The 17,124-nt window shown below is 42.6% G+C and overlaps 1 protein-coding gene and 1 pseudogene across 1 annotated transcript; both read left to right on the top strand.

The window, feature by feature from the left end:
* The first annotated feature begins 484 nt into the window (after positions 1–484).
* LOC133399204 (up-regulator of cell proliferation-like) lies at positions 485–13,619 on the top strand. Its single transcript, XM_061670539.1, has 3 exons — positions 485–524; positions 712–784; positions 8,163–13,619. The coding sequence occupies exons 2-3, from the start codon at positions 748–750 to the stop codon at positions 12,806–12,808; spliced, it is 4,683 nt and encodes a 1,560-aa protein (XP_061526523.1). The 5' UTR covers positions 485–524; positions 712–747; the 3' UTR covers positions 12,809–13,619.
* A 958-nt stretch (positions 13,620–14,577) lies between these two features.
* LOC133414899 (ras association domain-containing protein 8-like) lies at positions 14,578–16,192 on the top strand (annotated as a pseudogene).
* Positions 16,193–17,124: the final 932 nt, after the last annotated feature.

Genomic DNA, 17,124 nt, shown 5'->3' with positions numbered 1-17,124 from the left:
ATCTTCGGCCAGGAGGCGGGGTACACCCTGAACTGGTTGCCAGCCAATCGCAGGGCACATACAAACAAACAACCATCCGCACTCACATTCACACTTACGGGTAATTTAGAGTCTTCAATTGACCTACCATACATGTTTTTGGGATGTGGGAGGAAACCGGAGTGCACGGCAAAAACCAACGCAGGCACGGGGAGAACATGCAAACTCCACACAGGCCGCCCGGGGATTGAACCTAGGCCCTCAGAACTGTGAGGCAGACGCTCTAACCAGTCACCCACCGTGCCACTTGTGTTGGCCATATCTATATCTAATTGTATGTAACCTGTTAACAGTTAAGTGAAAGTCACTGGTTCTTCATAGTACATTCACATTTACTGCTTGTGAGACAAACTGAACAAAGATAACCAGAAAATGCCAAGGGACCTGCTCTTCCTGTTTCTCAAATGCTTTCTCTTTCTCTTTGCTAACTTTATAAGTACCACAAAAGAGGGTCAGCTTCAGAATACTGCTGGCTGACATGTAAGGTAAGTGAATTTTGATGAGGAGAAATAAATAAACTTCAAGAAATTATTTTCCATTGAATAAAGTTCCAGTCATATTGGTAATTTACATTGATTTACAGAACTATCAACAATTAATCAACAATAATTTCGGGTGTTAAAGAGTGTTAAAAGAGAAAGTAGAGTCCTAATTAAATGATATTGCCTCAAGGTTTTTCAAGACGACGAAGGAGAGGGATGTCAAACCATGGCTACAGTGAGCTCTGTAAGACAGAACCCAACAGGTACAATTCTTAGATGAAAGATAAAATATTTTATATGTATAATTTGAAGAAAAGGGCAAGCTTGGTGGCCTTGTGGTTAGCACATCTCCCAGACAGTTGTGAGGTTAGGGGTTCGAACCGCAGCTGACCCTCATGACTTTTCAAAACGGAGGTTGATTGTCAAGCTGGGCATTTCGGTGCAGCAAGAGTGTGTCAAAAAAAAAAGAAAAGAAAAAAAGACAATTAACATTTTGTCAAACTTGACATGTTTATCGCCGTAACAGGTTTATGGCTTTGACTGGAGAAAACCCACGCAGGCATGTGGAGAACGTACAAACTCCACACAGGCGAGGCCTGAATTTGAAACGCTGGTCCTCAGAACTGTGAGGTAGATGTGCTAACCAGTCGTCCACCGTGCCGCCTATTATTATTATTATCATGTAAAAACAATCGCATTTTGGAGGGCCATAAATTACCGGAAAACGAGTTTTTGCACGCATGTCGGGTCTGGCGAAAAATGTGATATTTTAAACTTGTGATACGGCAGTGCCCTGCGATTGGCTGGCGACCAGTTCAGGGTGTACCACACCTCTCGCCCAAAGTTAGCTGGGATAGGCTCGAGCACGCCCGCGACCCAAGTGAGGATAGCCAGTGCAGAAGATGGATGGATGGACATGGCAGCTTTCATCCGATTGACTTCAAACTTGGCGAGTAACATCTCTAGACCTGGGATATTAAAAGTTGTTAAAAGCTTTTCATTTCGCCATACTATATGATGCAGGCGGGCTATCAAATTTTGGATACTAAATTTCCTTCGGGCGGCATGGTGTGCGACTGGTTATCATGTCTGCCTCACAGTTCTGGGGACCGGGTTCAAATCCCGGCCCCGCCTGTGTGGAGTTTGCATGTTCTCCCCGTGTCTGCGTGGGTTTTCTCTGGGTACTCCGGTTTCCTCCCACATCCCAAAAACATGCATGGTAGGTTGATTGAAGACTCTAAATTGCCCGTAGGTGTGAATGTGAGTGTGCATTGTTGTTTGTTTATATGTTATGGCAGTGCCCTGCGATTGGCTGGCGACCAGTTCAGGGTGTACCCTGCCTCTCGCCAAAAGATAGCTGGGATAGGCTCCAGCATGCCCGCGACCCTCGTGAGGATAAGTGGTAAAGAAAATGGATGGATGGATGCAAATTTCCTTCGTCACAAAATGGGAAATACTTAACTCCCCTGTACATGTTCCTTAAAAATCCCAAATTTCACATTTCATTAAAATCACGCCCTGAAGACATCTGTATGACAATATTTTGCTATATATAGCGCCACCATGCGGCGACAACAAATGTCTTCCCTCACATTTTATATGTACTGCGCCGAGTATGTTGAGCAGATCCACCTAAAATTTTGTCAGTTAAGTCTCAAGACGTTTTGGCAGAAGGCGTGGACGTGGCGGTGTGGCAAATTTGGATGATTCACCATGGCATCAAAAGCTGTTGTAACTTGACTCCAGATGGTCATCTCTTCAAAATATCACACACTTGATGACAGTCCACACATAAAGGGATTTATGGGGGAAAAAAGTATCTTACTAATAGCGCCACCTACTCCCACAAGGAAATTACATGTTTCACACTTTGTTGTTCTTCTGTTAGCAGGTTAATCCAATCTACTTAATATTTGCTCAGAAGACTTCAGGCCTTCATGATAACACAATACAAAGTTTATGAGTTTTCAACAAACGCTATTGCCGTGGCAACGTGCTGTTCACCGCGCTGTTCGCCAAGAAACCAACACTGTTTTGAGGGTCTAAACATGCATGCAAAATCATGTAACTTTGCAAACACATCAAGTCAAGTGAACATTGCAGTAGTTTACAGTTTTTCTGTGCAATTTGTTAAAAAGGGCTGTAGCACCCACTACAAATTTTCAACAAAGCAGCCCAGGCTGTACGTTTCGTCTAACAAAATTGGTAGGCATATTGAACAACCCAAGACCTACAAAAAAAGTCTCTTTGAGCCATACCCTTAACCCAACAGGAAGTGCGCCATTTTGAATTTACTTTTACATTTGTCCTTATTTTTTTTTGCCTTTTATAGCCTTCATGTTTTTATGATCTCCTCTTACAGATTTTATCCATTTAACAACAAACTTTGGGTGTTTTATCTGTGGAACATGAAAAGTTATCAAAAGCCTGTTGTTGTGGCGACATGCTGTTCGCCGCGCTGTTTGCCAAGAAAGCTACGCTGTTTTGAGGGTCCAAACATCACAAAACTAATGAAACTGAGCACACACAAGCCCGGCCAAATTTCAATATTTAAAATGTTTTTTGTGCAATTTCAAAAACATGGCTCAGTCACGCCCGCTACAAATATTTAACAAAGCGGCCCCGCCTGCACATTTCACCTTGGTCAACCAAAATTGTGGCAACATGCTGTTCGCCGTGATGTATTTCGCAATGTGCCACTATCACAACGTGCCAGTACTGCAACATGGCTGTGGGTGCGAGGGCCATTTCTAGCTGGTCGCAGTTCCATCCATCCATCCATCTTCTACCGCTTATCCGAGATCAGGTCGCGGGGGCAGTAGCTTCAGCAGGGACGCCCAGACTTCCCTTTCCCCAGCCACTTCATCCATCTCTTCCGGGTAGGATCCCGAGGCATTCCCAGGATGTAGAAGGATGTAGTCTCTCCAGTGTGTCCTGGGTCGTCCCCGGGTTCTCCTCCCGGTGGGACGTGCCCGGAACACCTTACCAGGGAGGCGTCCGGGGGAGGCATCTGAATCAGATGCCCAAGCCACCTCATTTGGCTCCTCTCGATGTGAAGGAGCAACGGCTCTACTCTGAGATCCTCCCGGATGACCAAGCTTCTCACCCTCTCTCTAAAGAAGAGCCCGGACACCCTGCGGAGGAAACTCATTTCGGCCGCTTGTATCCGGGATCTCGTTCTTTCAGTCACGACGCACAGCTCATGACCAGGTGAGGGTAGGAACGTAGATCAACCAGTAAATTGAGAGCTTCGCCTTTCGGCTTAGCTCCTTCTTTACCACAACGGACCAATCCAAAGTCCGCATCACTGCAGACGCTGCACCAATCCGCCTGTCGATCTCCCGTTCCATTCTTCCCTCACTCGTGAACAAGACCCCAAGATACTTGAACTCCTCCACTTGGGGTGCAGTTCTAGTTATTATTATTGTTGAATGGACATGAAAAAGTTGTATCACCCCTCATGATCCCCCACGTATGTTCATGCTCACTACGTAAGAGGAAGACTTTACAGCAGAACAAACTTATCAAGAAATGCTAAAAAAAAATTCCCTTGTACGTATGGTACTTCCTAAATTGACTTTGTTTGACAGGGTCACTATACACATAAACAAAAGGATGTCAAACTCATTTACATCACAGGCCGCTTTGTAATTTCACCCCTGTCAATGGGGATAGTAGAGGCTGAGGTTGTCAAAATCCATATGATGTTAAATCTTCCCTCTGCTCAGATGAAAATTATTTTTTGTGTTTTAAAGTTGTATATGTATGTCTAATAGTCTTGTTGAGTACTGAAACACAAGCCCTATAAAGCTCTCCCTGCATGTACATGGATAATAACTATAAAACAATAGCTGGACAGTTAAAAAAATACAATAAAATGTAGGTGTTTGTTTGGCTGTAGTTTAAAAAAAATATATATATTTTTTTTAGCATGAGCCGTACCTCGTGACTTCGCTAACAGCGACATATTTTGCCACGGAAAAGTTGTTCGACCGGGCTTCTTGAGTTACCCACTCCAACTGCTCAGCAGTACTGGATGAAATTCTCTTAGCAAAACCGTTCGGGGTTTTGCTGACTCTGTTTTTCTTTTTTTCTCCGGTGCTTCGTTTCTCTACGTTCTTCAACGTCCGTCCTCCTATATTTTTCACGCGCCTCTCTCTCCTCCCCCTTCTCTTCTCGCAAGACAACATCTCTTCTCACCTCTCCAACCCATACTACACTCAACAATACACACTAATTCGAATGGCTTCGCACAGGAAGAGAACAACCTCATATTTACAATACTATATACCGTAATTAGTCAAACCAAAAAATCCTCATCAGTATAAACCTTTATAGAAGGGTGATAAAGGAGTTTATATTTACCCTTGAAGGTCTGCAAGATTTTAGTATCCCGAATTACCACCTGGCTACATTAGTAAGGTCAACAATTTGTTTTTCATTTCTTGTTGAGGTTTATTGCTGATGCATAAGATTCCAACACATCTTGTTTACTTATTAATTACTGCAATTAAATACAACCCCCAATTCCAATGAAGTTGGGACGTTGTGTTAAACATAAATAAAAACAGAATACAATTATTTGCAAATCATGTTCAACATATATTTAATTGAATACACTACAAAGACAAGATATTTAATGTTCAAACAGATGAACTTTATTGTTTTTAGCAAATAATCATTAACTTAGAATTTTATGGCTGCAACACATTCCAAAAAAGCTGGGACAGGGTCATGTTTACCACTGTGTTACATCACCTTTTCTTTAAATAACATTCAATAAACGTTTGGGAACTGAGAACATTAATTTTGAAGCTTTGTAGGTGGAATTCTTTCCCATTGTTGCTTGATGTACAGCTTCAGCTGTTCAACAGTCCGGGGTCTCCGTTGTCGTATTTTACGCTTCATAATGCGCCAAACATTTTCAATGGGAGACAGGTCTGGACTGCAGGCAGGGCAGTCTAGTACCCGCACTCTTTTACTACAAAGTCACACGTTGTAACACGTGCAGAATGTGGTTTGGCATTGTCTTGCTGAAATAAGCAGGGGCGTCCATGAAAAAGACGTTGCTTGGATGGCAGCATATGTTTCTCCAAAACCTGTATGTACCTTTCAGCATTACTGGTTCCTTCACAGATGTGTAAGTTACCCATGCTATTGGCACTAACAACGTCCACAATTTTCCAAAAACAATTTCAAATGGGGACTCGTCGGACCACAGAACAATTTTCCACTTTGCATCAGTCCATGTTAGATGAGCCCAGCGAAGCTGGCGCCATTTCTGGGTGTTGTTGATAAATGGCTTTGTATTCTTCATTGTATTCTGTTTTTATTTATGTTTAACACAACGTCCCAACTTCATTGGATTTGGGGTTGTATACAAACACAAATCTGTGTAGTATGTGGATAAAGTGAGCTATTAAACCCTCTACATTGTCTGAACATACTTGGCACTGCCACACCATCTCCTTTCTGCATTTGCCATGTGTACTTGTAGCAATCAACACAGTGCACAGTGGCGTGATTGTTCTTGCACCAAAAGTTCACCTGGCACATTGCTCTTTTCCCTTGGCCAGGTGTGGGAGTTTGTTGCCGAAGAAGGTCCTTATTCGACTTCTTGGCTCCCACGTGACTGTGCGAGTTCGCTTGCAAGCTCCACAAGGAAGTCCACCCGACTCTCCTTCATGCCAGTGCATGCCTGATAAAGGACATGTACATTCAGTGAGTGTCCCAGTTTTTCTGACCCAGCGTCACACAGTGATCGAAGTTTGATCACCCCACACAAGAGGTGGATGACAATGAACGCCATTAGTTCATGGAGGGACATAAACCAACTGTCATGCTCTGTCTGGCATCCATGCTGAACAGTCCACTCCTGAATATTTCGAAGCATGCCAAGAGTGACAAAGCAGAGGAAACTCTGTAAGCGACTCAACACCGTTCTTCCGACAAACACAGCTGCCTCTCCATCTACGGCGATTCAATTCAAGATTCAGATTCAATTGGGCTGTGCAAGAGATGGCTTCCGAGCTGTTCTTCACGCCCTACTGTACCGTCTTTTGCCTTCTCTGTTGGCCAAGTGTGTGTCTCCAGTTGACCTGTCTTTTCTGGTGGTGGTGAAGTCTCCTCATCTATAGGGTGATCATATTTTTAAATGTGAGCAATAAAATATCCAAATGATGTGAGCAATAAAAACCTCAACTAAGGCTGGAAACCTACCCAAAGATATCATTCATCCATCCATTTGCTGTTCCGCTTATCCTCACTAGGGTCTCGGGCGTGCTGGAGCCTATCCCAGCTATCTTCGGGCAAGAGGCGGGGTACACCCTGAATTGGGCGCCAGTTGTTTGGGCCCCTTGAAAATTGCAGCCTTGGGCAACTGCCCATATTGCCCATATCAAAATCTACCCCTGGGCACAGCTAAGGTGGATAGTCAGGGTGTACATACATACATACATACATACATACATAGTGCAGTGGCACCTGGAGCCAGTAATATTGGAGCAGTGCTTGTCCGCCCAGGAAAGTACATGGGATTCCATCCATCCATCCATTTTCTGAGCCGCTTATCCTCACTAGGGTCGCGGGCGTGCTGGAGCCTATCCCAGCTGTCATCGGGCAGGAGGCGGGGTACACCCTGAACTGGTTGCCAGCCAATCGCAGGGCACATACAAACAGACAACCATTCGCACTCACATGCACACTTACGGGCAATTTAGAGTCTCCAATTTATGCATGTTTTTGGGGATGTGGGACGAAACCGGAGTGCCCGGAGAAACCCCACGCAGGCACGTGGAGAACATGCAAACTCCACACAGGCCGGGGGGATTGAACCCGGGTCCTCAGAACTGTGAGGCTGACGCTCTAACCAGTCGGCCACCGTGCCGCCACATGGGATTCCTAATAATGTCAATCTCAGTTTTCAGCTGTATGCGTATTTCCTCCATCTAACATAACGGGAATGTGCATGAGAACAGCCAATCAGAGACATCCTTGTCCTGCTCCACTTCTGTGTGCAAGTAGCAGGAGTAAACAGAAACTGTACCTGCTCGGCTCCCTGAGCCTGTAGGGAGCTTGAGATGCCGACTTAGCCGTCCTCGAAGCCTGCTGAGTCGGCGGCGGCCCATCCTCGCCCATGCGACGGAGTCAACGGCGGTTGTGTGGGGGTGAAGACGTACCACCCAAGTGATTATCCCCGAGAGGGCATTTTGTTTATTTTGTATCTTGTACCTCAAAAAATACAGCAGCACAGACCCAGCTCTTTTAGATCCACCGGGCCTGCTCTTGTCTGTGAAACTACCAAAATCCGATCTAACCCGCCTCCATGCAGATTTACCCCGTCCGCCATGTCGGATTTATGCTGCTCACGAAAATAGGGCCCTTGAAATCAAAGTAATTCAGTTAGGACCTTGCAGTTAGATATGGGTGTCCTGTGAAATACCCACCCCATCTCACACACCCCAATCCACTCCTCAGGCAGGGTTTTGTCTGCTTGTGACTTTGCATGCAAATTTAATCATTTTGATTTAACTACTCGAAATGCATTCAGAGGCATGCATGTCAATCACCATTTGAAGTCTAGATACAAAAAAAACAGATATGCTTTTTATTTTTAAATAATCTTGTCTTTCTCTTTGACAGACCTGTTCGACTTCCTCTCCAACCTTGGACTACAGAAATATTATCCGAACAAACTCACTCTTCAGTCTCTTTTGGAAGTCAACAAAAGCAGCATATACGAAACAGTTGTTTTATCAGCAGATGAAATACCATTTTATTTCCTCAGAAAACTGCTTAAAATCGATGCAGGATGCAGGAACTGTACGCAGATATTAAGCAGTCCTGAGGAAACCGAAGACAGCCTTGACCAACTGGACATTTACACAGCATGTGACTCAGAAAACACAGTTCATCCTCTTGACCTAATAGTAGGTCTATTTATTTGTGCTGATAGCTTTTTGCAACAGGAAATGGCCCTCAAGATGTCGTTATGCCAGTTTTCTGTCCCACTGTTGTTACCCCACTGCAACAACAATCAGTGTACTCTGATGCTATGGGCTCTGAGAGAAATTGTGAAGGAGTGGTGTCCGCATGATTTGTGTCAGGCCAGAGGATTTGTTGAGAATAACATTGTGCAAGCAACGATACCATTCTTTTCCTTTGTGAGGTTAAAAAACAGCAGTTTATCCAAATCTCAGTTTTTAAATCACATCCTCAGCTGTGGCCAGCAGAATCACAATATATTTATACACAGAGACATGGAAGGAGGGGCACGGACTAGAAAAATTTCAAATACGTTGGTGGAAGTTTGCTGGTTCCTTCCTTGTGGGAGAGAGAATCTTGACATATTCCCAGAGCCAATTACATTTGCTAATTTGCGAGGAGATATTTGTGAGTCACTCCAACAATTTTCTTTTCTTTATGAAGTGTCCAATGCAGTTTTTGTATTTTTGGACAAAATTGAAGACAAGGAGCACAACATTCTGACAGCTCTTCAAGATGCAAAATCCAAACTTCATTTTGTTGTTAATCGCAAAGAGGGTGCCTGTGAGGATATGATGTCTCTCAAGAAAACACTGAAAACGCTTAATTTACCAAATAGCAGTGTAAAAATCAAAGACTCAAGAGTGAACGTGGCAGAGTTTTCTCAGAAACTTTGTGGAGCTATCAAGAACTCACTGTTTAACATAAAACATACAATGAGTATAGAAAAAATGCTTGACAAAGCAATTGAATTGGGTCTGTCTGTAGATGAAAAGGAAACTCTTGACCAGAAAAAAACTGCTGAAGATATTATGAGGGGTATTAGTGTACGAAGTATACCACACTACAAGAAACAACAACTTCCTTTGCAAGGAGAAAATTGGAAGAGATTATCACGACTGGAGATGAAAGAATGCAGAATGATTGATGTTGGCACTGAGGGTACTGAGCATTATAAAGCTCAGCTACAGGCAGAGAAAATACACATTTGGGAAGAGCAAAACAAGCAAAAATTGTCGAAAGGAATGCAAGATTTTATTGACATCTTATCAACAAGCAACAAAGAGAAAATACATGTTTTCTTAAAGTGGATGAAGTTCATATTTAATACCCATTCTCGTGAAAAATTGACTGCCCTGCGTAACAAGTTCAAAGAGCAATGCAGAAATAAGGATGCCAAACTCATTGCAGAGATTGATCAAGATTTGCTGGATAGCTCTTTAGGAGTAGAGCATTACATGAGAGAAATGGGACTAAACTATGAGGTTTCCATGCAATCAGGAGATCCCTCAGATAAATTCTCCTATTTGCCTGCTGTAGCTGCTGAAATGCTGTTGGACGGTTATCCATTGGAGCTTTTGGATGGAGACGCTTCAAACATCCCAGAGAAGTGGGTGACAGCCGTGCTAATGGAGCTTCACAAGAAGGTTCGTGGGAACAGCAGGCTGATAGTACTAGCCGTGTTGGGTGTTCAAAGTACTGGAAAATCAACTCTTCTCAACACCATGTTTGGTGTTCATTTTCCGGTCAGCAGCGGCAGATGTACAAGAGGGGCCTATATGCTTTTCCTCAAAGTTGGAGACGATACACAAATTGAGTTGGGTTGTGACTTCATCCTCCTCATTGATACTGAAGGTCTGAAATCCCCTGACCTTTCACAACTGGAAGATAGTTATGAGCATGACAACCAACTGGCAAGCTTTGTCATAGGCTTAAGTGATGTGACCATTATCAACATTGCAATGGAGAATGCAACTGAAATGAAAGATGTCCTGCAAATTACTGTCCATGCCTTCATGAGAATGAAACAAATTGGAAAATATACAGTTTGTCATTTTGTGCACCAAAATGTTGCTGGAGTTTCAGCTCATGCCAAAACCTTGACAGAGAGACAACATCTATTGGACCAACTAAATGAAATGACCCAAATTGCAGCTGAAATGGAGAGACAGCCTTCGATTCAAGCATTCACAGATGTGCTCAACTATGACTTGGAAAACAACAACTGGAACATCCCAGGACTTTGGCATGGAACGCCTCCAATGGCACCAGTAAACACTGGTTACAGTGAGGCTATAGCAGAGTTCAAGAAAAATCTTCTGGAGTCAGTAGGAAAAGAAAGGCGTAATGATGTCTCAAAGATCCCAGAGTTTCTAGAATGGATGCGTAGTCTGTGGAAATCGGTGAAATATGAGAACTTCATCTTTAGTTTCAGAAACACACTTGTGGCCCATGCTTATGACAACCTGTGCAAAGAGTTTGCCGAGTGGGAATGGAAAATGCGAAAAGAAATATTCTCTTGGCAGACAGCAGCAGAATTAGAAATCTTAAATGCTAACAATGAGGCTGGATGGGAAACATGGGATACATTAGTCAAGTTAAAGAAATCGGAACTATCCGTAAAAATTGAAATACAAAAAAGTAAATTCAATGAGAAACTTTTTGACTATTACAGAAAGAAAGACAGACGTGTAAATTTGATAGAGAAATACAAAACTGACTTTTTTAATAGTATCACATGTGTCTCAAATGATATTCAACATTCAGTGAATACTAAATTGGACAAAGTCTTTGAGCTAAAAATTGGTTTGAAAAAGGCACAGGATATACAACAGGAGTACCGTGGTGTGATTGAAGAGAGAGTCATGGAACTTCTGCATGACTTCAAAGACTTGAGACTGTCTGATGACCAACTGAGAGAGGAGTTTGACAAAATGTGGGCTACAGCTACTGCCAATGTACCTACACTCAAAGAGCAAGATATACCTGCATACATTCTTACCCAACTGAAGAAAAATGTCTCACATCGGAAAGTGAATGAGAACTTACAACATATTGAAAACCTAAAGGGTTTTGGAATGGACCCATTTAAGACCAGACGTGACCATGTCAACTCCTTTATGGCGAAAGTTCAAAATTTATGCAAAGGAGATTTACAGATATTTGCAGACAGTGTAATTGAGACAGCCACCCAGTTTATTCTTGATAAAACTAAGTCAAATGGTGATTACCATGATTCGCTTTCAAGAGATCTTCTGCAGAGGGTTGATGAATTGCTTAATCAAGGTTACAGTTGTCACCAAACCAACACTCAGTTTGAGATTGACCTCAAACTCCATATTTGTGGCATTGCTGCAAGAGAATTCCTCAAGCTGCACCAAAGATTTTTGTCAAATAATGATCCCCGAACACAGTTGGAAAAGTGCAGGCACCAATACTTGTCAGACTTTCTGGATTTATACAACAATACCGATCATTGCCAACGCAAAGCAAATGATTTTGTCCAGCTTTGTATCCAACCGGCTGTTGAGGATTGCATCAACAGATCTTTGGGAATTGAAATTGTTGATGAAATTTTGACAAGCAGTCATTCAATGATGTACAGTTCACGCTCTTGTTTCCAATACAACCTTCAGAAAGAATTACTGCTGAAAGATGATTTCAAGAGTTTTGTCAAGTACATTTGTCACTATGAAACATACGTTAAGGATCAGATACTTCTTCACATCTGTCAAAAAATGGAAAAGGACAAGACATTGTACAAATTAAAGAAGAAGAATCTGGAGGTTGTAGTTTCTAAATTAATAAATGCAATAAAGCAGGCCTCAAATTTTACATCAGAAGACCATGCGGACATTCCAAATCTGGTCAACGAAATGCGTAAATATCTAATTAAAGACATCGTAATCTCAGAGGAGGCACAAAAACGCAGTCTGTTTCAGATCCAAAGCACATGCCATTCATTTACACAAAGCTTCATTGCATCTTTGAATACATTAAAGGACACATTCCTTGTTGAATTCGCCAACACTGAAGACATAACTGAGAGTCTAAAAAAACTTGCAGTAAAACCACAGAATGAGCTATTCGAGAGAATATTTGGATGTGGAGAGCAGTGTCCATTTTGTAAAGTTCCTTGTGAAGCAGGTGGCAAAGAACACAAGAAACATCACGCGGCTGTGCATCGACCACAGGGGCTTGGAAGATACAGAAATTATTTAACTGAAGTCCTGGTTGAATCTCTGTGTACAACTGATGTGCAGAGTGATTGTACATTTCGAATGTATGGGACACCTATGGAGTGGGTTAATTACAGAGACTATAATACCTACTATCCTGACTGGCACATACCCCCAGACCTCACAATGGAAGCGTCTGATTACTGGAAGTATGTACTGGTACGCTACAATTTTCAATTTGCTAAGGAGTATCAGGCCAGGCCAGCAAATGTTCCAAAGGCCTGGAGAAGAATCACAAAGCAGCAAGCACTGAAGGGTTTGAAGGATTCTTTCAGCATAAAATAAGGTAAAGCAGTCTGTAAAAGTGTGAGGTAAAAAGGATATGCAGTGTACACGGGTAGTGCAGTGGCTGGCCTAAATGGCGCCCTGTGTGAAGTCGCCCCTCGGCACCTAGATAGCGCGCCCTCAATCTAATCGTCAACACGGAGGGTGCTGACAGAAATCTTACCACGTTTTAGTCCTGTCCCATAATCTGATGATCAGTTTCAGCAATAACTTTTACCTTCAAATATGATCATCGATGGGTGGGGGGTCGGATGGGAGTTTGGAGTGCTGATGTAAATGTTTAAATTTGTTATATTACATTTTCAAACAGAGTGTTGCCTTGTGAGGTTGCACACTTCGCACATGCCAATTTCCGCCACTGTACCCCGGTGAGGATTACAGAAAGATGCAACAGAAGAAAAGAGAAATTTGCCGCACTGTCAAGAATGGAATTTGCACTTATCATGAAATGTTTTAGAAACTGTGAACATATGCATCATTATGCCAAGGTAGTAAATCATTGAGGATGTTTTTTTTGTGTTTTTGTTGTTGTTGTTTGATACACCCGATAAAAATATGAATGGATCAAATGAGAATGTTTTTAATACAATAAAATGTATAAAATAAATATTCAAACGTTCTGTTTTACACAAACCTTATTCTTCACACCACTACTTTAAGAGATCATGTAACGTGTGTAGTCAGACAGATAGTGTTATTCAATTGAATCATGGAAATTGTTCTGCTCCTTCTGGTGTGTCTGCCTTGACCACCAGGGTACAGTACATTATACATACATACAGTACATACTTATAATACACATTACACATAGATTTAATGATGCATGAAGAAGACAAAGCTCTGGTAATAGTTGTCATTTTTCACAGAGCATAAAGAACATACAGTATGCCTGTGAATATTGTGATATGCTCTGTCTGTAGGTGTTGCTGCATCGTGTGTGTTTAAATATTCATTCATTTATTCATCTTCCGTTCCGCTTATCATCACGAGGGTCGCGGGTGTGCTGGAGCCTATCCCAGCTATCTCCGGGCGAGAGGCGGGGTACACCCTGGACTGGTCGCCAGCCAATCGCAGGACCCATATAAACAAACAATCATTCGCACTTACATTCATACCTACGGGTAATTTAGAGTCTTCAATTAACCTACCTTGCATGTTTTTGGGATGTGGGAGGAAACGGGAGTGCCCGCGGAAAACCCACTCAGGCACGGGGAGAACATGCAAACTCCACACAGGCAGAGCCGGGATTTGAACCACGGTCCTCAGAACTGTGAGGCAGATGTGCTAACCAGTCGCTTACCATGTCACCTTTCTCACCTCCAGTCAAATTAAACTGAGACGGATAGGTACATTTTCCGAATGTGATGTGGATGGGACACGTCCGATGACTCATTGCTCTTGCAGAAAATGTCTTTCCGTTGGCTGCTAGAGTAGAAATTAAATGTTAATCTTTTTTTATATTTATAATCATACAGACTGTTATAGCGGCACGGTTGACGACTGGTTAGCACATCTGCCTCACAGTTCTGATGACCGGGGTTCAAATCCCATCCCCGCCTGTGTGGGGTTTGCATGTTCTCCCCATGCCTGTGTGGGTTTTCTCTGGGTACTCCGGTTTCCTCCCACATTACAAAAAAATGCATGGTTGGTTAATTGAAGACTCCAAAATTGCCCGTAGGTGTGAATGTGTGTGTGTCCTGCGATTGGCTGGCGAGCAGTTCAGGTTGTACCCTGCCTCTAGCCCATAGCCCAGCACACCCGTGACCCACATGAGGATAAGCGGTTAGGTGAATGGAAGATGTGCTAACCAGTCATCCACCGTGCCACGCTGACGACAAAAAATTAAAATGTTAATTACAACACTGCCTGATGAGTTAACAAAGGTTCTATGACAGCAACATTTTGGTACTGGAACAGATCAATTCAATTACTATTACTGTACTTGTATGTAATTGATGTATTGTATGTAGTGTATATGTATACGGTTTACATTAACCTTGTGTCTGTTACGCAGGTCAAACCGGTCGTTACATTCTAATCTTGAAATTACGGGGCACAGAGAGACAGCTAGTTGCCGATGAATGTCCGCTGCAGCATCTGAATAAGTTTGTACAGTTGGCTTCAGAGGTTCAGTTCTTTCTGCGACGGACTGGTCCCAGCCTGAGTGATGGGCAAGAGAAAAAATCCAGAGTCATTCATCCTGCTCTGTTCAAACCACAAGACTCAGAGTCCCTCCAACAGAGGGATCCAAAGAGGGCTCTCACTTTTAGTCTTGGTGCATCAACACTTGCCAGAAGGACTAAATCAAACCAGGTTTGGGCCTCTCCCAGGGCCTCACCTGAACTGCGCGCTTCCCGTGTAAATTTTCTTGATCCTCACTACCCACCAATGATGAATGGCACTTCCTCCTCCTCTAAGGATGAGCTATTTAGACAGATTCCGCAGCAACAGAGGATGTTGAAAGACTTGCAACTTCAGCTTCAAGATCTGGAAGATGAGACAGAATGGTGGGAACAAGAAAAGGCGTCTGCTACAATTCCTGGATAGATTTGTGGCGCCACAGATGAATTGGACATACTGGAGCAATGGTTCAGAAATAATGAGGCAGAGCTGATGCAAAATAAACTATGGAAAGAAAGGTTACAGGAAGAAAAAGATAGAGAACAAGGTAGGATATGAATATTTATATTGTCAGAATTTCTGTACTTTTGGTCATTTTTCAAATAAAATGCATTCATTCATTGTAAACAACAGAATTGCGGAGTGGTTTACACCAGATACAGTTATCAGTAGATGATCATAGTTATCGCGTCGAATAGCTTCTAGTCCATTCTTCACATCTAGAACACAACATACAACTTGGAAACTCCCAGGTGGACACTCAACATTCTGAGGAGATATTGAGGCCCTGAAAACTGGAGCTCAACTATCGCATGAAGCAAAGAGAAGAACTGGATGACACGCTGTCAAGGACTTTGAAAGAGCTACAAACTACAGAGGAAAAGCTTAGGGTATGAATTTTCATTTCTTTTTCCCCAATCAGAATACAACCCAGCAAAGTGGGTAGTGGGTGTGGTGGTTTTACCTACCCATGCTGAAATTCACCGGCATTTGGCGAGTTGGCCGGTGTTAATGTCAAGCCCTGTGTGACCATTCTTTTTGTTTTTCGACAGATTCCAGACAGATTTTACATTTTCTAATGTAATCTACATCATTCTTTAGGGGAAATGGGAGACATTTGAGGTGCTGAAAAGGGAGCTGAGACAATGTAACTTGCAGCATTTCATCCAGCAGACCAGTGGCGCTCCACTTGTAGACCAGACAAACTTGTTGCATGTCACTGAAGCTTTCCTCAGCAATGCTGGCATAATGGAATGGGACTAACCTGGTGATGTGATTTTAAAGTGAATAAAGTGTTTTGGTCATCAACAATTATACATGTGTAACTCATTAGATAGATTCACTACACACAGAGTGAACTATGCCATAATTCTTTTTTTTTTAATATATAATTTTGATTATAAATTGACAAAAACCCAAAATTCACCATCTATTAAATTATGACATTATAATTTTTTGATTATATCAGAAACAATCAATATGAAAAATGAATTCGGTAGGAATTGGCTTTCTGAAATGTATGTTTCATGAATCTATAAAATGTGAGTTTCACTTTTTAAATTAAGCTACTGCAATAATAAACTTCATTATATTAATGATATTCTAATTTAATAATGGCGGTACGGTGAGCAACTGGTTAGCACATCTGCCTCACAGTTCTGAGGACCCAGGTTCAAATCCGGCCTCGCCTGTGTGGCGTTTTCATGTTCTCCCCGTGCCTGCGTGGGTTTTCTCCGGGTATGCCGGTTTCCTCCCACATCTCAAAAACATGCACGGTAGGTTAACTGAAGACACTAAATTGCCCATAGTTGTGAATGTGAGTGCGAATGGTTGTTTGTCTCTATGTGGCCTGCCATTGGCTGGCGACGAGTTCAAGGTGTACCGTGCCTCCCGCCCAAAGACAGCTGGGATAGGCTCCAGGATGTCCGCAACCCTAGTGAGGATAAGCGGTACACAAAATCGATGGATTATCCATCGGGACCAACTGGGAGGATTAATAATGAGGTTCTTATAGAACAGAACCACCACAGTGACAACAGGGGGGAAAATGCAGCGTTCCAAATTATTATGCACAAAAGAAAAATATTTGTATATGTAACAGGTGTGTGGATAGGGTTCAATGATGATGCATCAATTGACTGGTTTCCAGCATTGATTTACTCATGCAGGAGACACTACATTGTTTGCCTTCTGAA

The sequence above is a fragment of the Phycodurus eques genome, chromosome 2, assembly GCF_024500275.1.
Source record: "Phycodurus eques isolate BA_2022a chromosome 2, UOR_Pequ_1.1, whole genome shotgun sequence".
Taxonomy (NCBI): domain Eukaryota; kingdom Metazoa; phylum Chordata; class Actinopteri; order Syngnathiformes; family Syngnathidae; genus Phycodurus; species Phycodurus eques.
Note: the sequence above shows the minus strand (reverse complement) of the source record. Positions and strands in the feature narration are given on the sequence as shown.

What these genes read in the sequence shown, in the direction of transcription:
- LOC133399204 (XM_061670539.1), top strand. Translation starts at nt 748, where the DNA reads ATGGCTACAGTGAGCTCTGTAAGACAGAACCCAACAG. An exon ending in TGTAAGACAGAACCCAACAG is followed by an intron (nt 785 to 8,162) that starts GTACAATTCTTA and finishes TCTCTTTGACAG; the next exon opens with ACCTGTTCGACTTCCTCTCC.